Source organism: Ptychodera flava, chromosome 14 (assembly GCF_041260155.1).
Source record: "Ptychodera flava strain L36383 chromosome 14, AS_Pfla_20210202, whole genome shotgun sequence".
NCBI classification, from domain to species: Eukaryota; Metazoa; Hemichordata; class Enteropneusta; family Ptychoderidae; genus Ptychodera; species Ptychodera flava.
In genome coordinates, this window is record NC_091941.1 from 19,490,330 (window position 1) to 19,496,329 (window position 6,000).

The 6,000-nt window shown below is 37.3% G+C and overlaps 1 protein-coding gene across 3 annotated transcripts in view; it reads left to right on the forward strand.

The window, feature by feature from the left end:
• The window catches only part of LOC139149694 (calpain-3-like), a 51,494-nt gene extending 46,214 nt beyond the window's left edge, over positions 1-5,280 (forward strand). For all 3 annotated transcript variants that reach the window (XM_070721567.1, XM_070721565.1, XM_070721566.1), the window contains 4 exons: positions 437-515; positions 1,372-1,488; positions 1,833-1,891; positions 2,880-5,280. In XM_070721567.1, coding sequence (XP_070577668.1) covers positions 437-515; positions 1,372-1,488; positions 1,833-1,891; positions 2,880-2,906 — 282 coding nt within the window. In that variant the 3' untranslated portion in view covers positions 2,907-5,280. The remainder of the gene's footprint in view (positions 1-436; positions 516-1,371; positions 1,489-1,832; positions 1,892-2,879) is intronic.
• The last annotated feature ends 720 nt before the right edge of the window (positions 5,281-6,000 follow it).

Genomic DNA, 6,000 nt, shown 5'->3' on the forward strand with positions numbered 1-6,000 from the left:
ACATGCTCTTATATTGGCCCAAAATACGTCTTGGTTTTGCAGGTTTCCAACTGAAGTGATATAATAATAATCAAATTCCGCAATCGTTCTCAAGTAGTCACTGTAAAACATTTCCACAGAAAGTATGCATGTTATGAACGCCAATAACAGGTTCTCGAATTACATCATGAGAAAAAGAAGTTCTATTTTCAACAAATTTATCATAGTCAAACACAAGAGCTTTGATTCTGAAATTCCAAAGTGTTTCTAATCTTAGAGGGGCGACACATCACAAAACAAATAGTTCATTTTTTTGGTGCCCTTGACGATAATATTTTGATCAAAATTTTTATTTAAACTCTTTGTTAACTGCCTGTATTTAACTGCATTTGTAAAATAGTCCAAACACTCATTCTTTATTTTGTATGTCTGTTTGTATTTTTGAATATAAATGCAGATGATTTTTAAGACATACGACAAGGATAATTCCGGATCTTTCAATGCATATGAACTTCGTGAGGCCTTGCGTAGTGTTGGTAAGTTAATTCGAATCTTGAATTCATTGGTAATAGTTACATCCTCTGGCCTCTGATAGTTCTGCAACATTTTTCATTTATAAAACCATTTTCCCCCCTATATCATATTAGCTCCCATATCTTGTATCACTGAGATGCCTATAGAATTACTGTCGATGGTTTAGTTTTAAAATTGTTTATTTGCATTTTAAAATCATAATTTATTCAGTGGTCGCTGCACTATGTAAGTATAGAGTGTTTGATAACACAGTACTTTGGCTTTTCTGTGCACTTCTTCAACATGAACAACCTTGGACACTCTCGCACAGTGGGCAGTAATGACTATGTGACCTCCACTCTTGTAACTTGGATAAGCCTCCATTTTTTTCACTGTCAAACTAAACTAAACTTAACTACGGTAAACTACTCTCTCTTAGCAAGAAGTGGGTTATAATAGTTGTCTATTGTCAGATGTAACTCCTCCTCGCCGCTATTTTAATAAGTCGTGCGGTCATAGAGCTTCTTCGGTATGTGCTCCTTTGCTGTTGAATGCACTGCCCTCAGAAATTCGCTGTCTTTTGTATCTTTTAAACAATTTTGTTCAGCGCACTGATACGTTTGTGGAGTGCGTTTTTTAACCCTTTCACCACCGTGGTTTGGCCCAGTCCCATTGTAATCAATGGTAGTAGTGGACCTGTTTACAGAGAATTGGGGGTGAACAGGTTAAGAATTAAAAAATATTATATTATTAGATGATATTTACATGATTTGTCCCAACAAACACCGACCAGTGCATGAGGGCGCCGTTTCAACAGTCTAATCGGTATAATTGTCATGTGCTTCTTTAAACATCTTCCTTGTAACTCTGCTTCATCAGGTTTCAGACTGAGCTTCAAAGCCATCAGCTCCATGGTGCTGCGCTACAGTGAGAAGGACGGTAAAATTGATTTCGATAACTTCATTCACTGTGCCATCAAACTGAAGGGAATGTTCAGTGAGTATGAATTCCCGTTGTTTTTTGCTTGAATTTTTGTGTTTATCAGTTAAAAAAAAATGAACTGCCACTGTTGTTTTTTCTTTGATGTTAATAATTACTGGCATCATTTGCATTCAGAGTATCCAGTGTAGAGCAATGTAACAAGCAAAACATATACAAAACAAACCCTGAATGTCTATGACTAGCATCGCCTTGCTTATGGCGTATGGCGGTGTCTTGCATGGAGTTCTTTACAGGCAGATTTTTCTTCTGTGATAATTTTGTTAACCACCTTCCTAACAGAAACAATCCATGTTTTTTTTAAAGCCACTGACGCTGTTTGATTCTTTTACACCTTACAGAAGCATTTAATGCGCATGATTCCGGCCGAACTGGTACCACCAAATTTGGGATTGATGACGTAAGTGGACATAGATAATTTGGTGATGGCTTCAGAGTAGACTCTCTCACAGTCCCTGTTTCATTACGTGGTTCACAGTCTTTGCTGTATAGAGATATGCCATCGATGGCCTCTTGTAATCACTAAGCTACGCAGGAGGCAACACATCATGAAATCTTGCTGGCTATGCTAGCTTACCGAGCTTTGCTGCTCTGAGTGTAAATCGTGAAGAGGAGAGAGAGTCATGTTGAATACCAAACAAAGGGATGTGAAAAGAGGCTAGCCCCAGCCCTATTTGTGGCTAACTATACTTGATATCCATTGCCAGTGTTAAACTACAGGGGGGGAGCTCTTTGTTCAGTGTATGGCTGCTGTGATGTCATCACTTTATGGCTGTTCCACTTTTTGAGTTTGCCCCTCCATGTAAGTAGGAGTTAGGGAATCAGTATCTCATTAAAGAGAGTGGGTTGTCGGAACAGCGCCTATGCGACTTTCTTGATTACAATGTATTTCATGCACGATATCCAGGTGCATCATGTCAACATAGCTGCAACATTTAAATTTTACGATATTCATCGTTCACAAATATGTTTTAACTTTCATTGATCGCCAACATACCCTATATACAGTGTTTACATTGGTCATAGGGGTGCCTGGCAACCTTTGAGCAGAGTTTTGACGACATCCTCCCTGTAATTGAAGAATGAAAAGAATTATTGCTGCTAAACGTCATAGGTTGATACTTGCCGTTTTGCAGTTCCCACAAATAATTTGGTATTGTGACTTTATAACAGTGCAGTTATAGATGATTTTAGAGACGTATGTTGTTTATTTCAAAGTATTAAAAGCATGCAGCCCAACCAAGAGTACAGCTCTTGATACGCTCAAAAGAGCGCCCTCAGTGTCCTCTAGCATTCATACTGTTCTAAAATGATACGTCAGCATAATCAGTACAAGCAAAGGCCTCTTAAGTCTTACTTTGTTTGTTTTTTGTTTGTTTTCCTTCTAGTTCATCCAAACCACCATGTACTCTTAAGGAGGACGCATCTACTCTCTGGAAAGTCTACGCCGAATTCAAGAATGCACAAATCTCATCAATATTGCTGATGTTATGAAATCCCTTCCTATGGATTTATGCTTGATTGAAGAGCTTTTTAAAAGTTAAACCATCAAATTGACAAGTAAAATCAATCTTTGCCGCTAAGGTTTTGAAAATTTTACAATAAATTACAGTTTTAAGGAGATCATAGTTGATTGATAGTAGATTTAGGGAACGGTAATTCTATAGCTTTACAATGATGAAATAATATTTAGCAAATTTCTTAAGTGTCATAATTATTATAATTACTCTCTCTTCATCTTTGGTTTGTTTTTATCTTTTTATTTATGCTTTATACATAAAGTCAAGTTATTGTAAGTTCCTAGCCAAAAAGAAATCAAAAGTACAGCATTTTTCACAGTTGTTGGTTTTTCATATTTCTATAGTTTTTACGTGTCGTCCACATGTTTAAATATATACTTTGTCGAAGTCAGATATGAACAGACTTTTTCCAAAACTCTACACAGTTCTCATTATAATGTATTATTTTGACTCTCCATCATGATCATCTTCCTTTGTTTATTTTGTCCTCGTCTTTCACGATCAAATTTTCATTCAAACGCATTATCTGAAAAAAATACTGAAATATAAGGTGACAAGGACAGGATAAAGCTTACTTTATGGAAGTTTTGTACAACCTTCTCTCCTGGCTAAATTTACTTATAACGTAAGTTTTCATTATGACATATATACCACCGTGAGCATTGTAAGTTTTCAGTTCAGAAACCACCGCATGCCAAAAATGAAATGGCCTCAGTAAACGTAAAACAATCCTTGCAGAGACCCTGACAGGATTTAACTTTTCCAAGCATTTATTCACAGGATAAAGTGGGTAGTCTCAGCGTGATTGCATGTAAACGTCGACCCCTCTATGCCAGTGGTTTGGTCCAATGCCATCGTTGTACAGGGTGACAATGGACCACTCCATCGGTAATTAGGGTGACTAAACATGACGTCAAGCAGAGATACAATTCCACGGAAGTCAAGTTATATTTCCAACTCTCGCCTACTGTATAGGCTTTCAAACAATAATAAGTCTCAGGTATACCTCATATTTTTTTTTGCATTTCTTTCATGAATAAGTCGTGAATAAATGCAGGAACAAAGACTCTGCCATTTGAAGTGATGTAGCCAAATGAACAAATTGATGTTTTGTCCACGAGATCTTAATATCTCATAATAGCTTGAGGTGAATTTCGATTGTTGTCGAAAAAGTCACGTGATTTGTAAATCTCAATAGACAGAATCATGATACAGTAATTTTCATCAAACCAAATCTAGATAAAAGTTAGTGAGGGTATATTTCCGAAGGGTAAGTAATGAAATATTCGCTTTTATCTAATTATACACACATCTTCCACAGCACGATTCTGCACAGTGATTCTCTATAATCATGAATATCCATGGTCAAATCATATAATTATGATATTAAATCAAGATGCAAACGTGTAGGGAATGAAGATAGGAACTGAGCTAGAACACACACTCACCCATCACTAGTGTTTGGATGCGTGTCCATATTTGTATTTGTCGTTGAAGCTGTGACTTCTGCAGCAGACGCATAACATTTTGTTCATATTGCTGTATTTGCTTACGGTGCCATCAGCGACACTTATCAATTCAGTTTAAGTGAGTCAAGTACATTCAAAAGATTGGATTTTGAGTGAAAAGGCCAAGCTCCCAGACTAGAACAAAGTATGACAGAGCAAAGTTCAAGGTCTTCTCCATTTGGTGCATTTGAACTCAGATGACAATTGTCCTTTGACCTCCAAAGAATTGTTCGTTTGTTTATTAATTATTTTCAATGGTCTTCCACTCAATGTTTTGAATGGGAATCTGGCACCACATAGTCTGTTGCCTCGGCTGAAATGCACGTAGCTCAAAATGATTTTATTGGAAAAGAGAAAACAGCAGATAACTCGAGATAGGTGCTATTGGTCAGGGCATTTTTTAATTTCAGTTGAAAAAGATACTGCACAGTTGCCCTTGACAATTAAACATTCATCCAAGTGCTGAATTAAATACACAATTTTCCACCACTCTAGACATTTTATCCAGTTCACATACTTCCATCCCAATGTAGAGTTTTGTGCACTTTGACAAGAGATAATTGTATTTAGTCAGTGTTCTTGAAGACAATCGGTATGTTTTAGAAGTATAGATCTATTGTAGATATTACTGGTATGTTTGAAGAATCAGCTGCCTTTAAGGTAATTACGAAGTTTAATTATGGGAAAAAATCAAAAAACAGATTTGCACCTTTAACGTAATTTGAAAATCTAAAGAGATTAAAAGAAACATATGAAAGTCATTCTTGCCTTTGTTGTGTCTCTGGCGCCTTTGTGCTTTATAATACACCCTAACTTATTCTATCATCAGAAAACTATATATCTGTGTGTGTGTGTTCAGGAAACTTGTGTCCCTTTTATTCAAAAAATATTGTTTGGTTGCCACACCTGAAAAACTCCAAACCATATTTGTCTACTGGGATAGAAACTGTTTCTTGTCTGTGGGCCGGATGTGTGCAACGTCACAGTGAATAAACTTAATACATAGTGTGCATACCCCTTATGATAATGTTGAATTGTAGTACAAATTAGCAAGGGCCCATGATCTCCAGTCCTCCCACACATTTTCCAGAAAATTTTGTACAATGATAAGTGTGGTCTGGTTACATCTCTCAAAGAAAAATTGAGCATGGTGCATCAATACAGAGTTCCTGATGATTTTTGAAAGAGTACTGTGTTTCCCACTTTGCTGCGAAGGTATTTGGAATGGCGCCCCCAGTGTTCTAGTGTGCTGTTTTTACGCAAGGGATTGGTCCAGTTTCTTCAGCCAGTGGAGGGGGGTTACTGTTTTTGACTTTGGTGATGGATTAGGGGAGTCACCATGTTTTTGAAATGCTCAAGGAGGGGGGGGGGGGGGGGGGGGGGGGGGGGGGGGGGTGAAATGTGTTTTAGAATTAAGATACAGGCTCATGGTTGGACAAGCGACCTAGTGCTAGTTGCCAATATAGCCCTGCTGTGATATT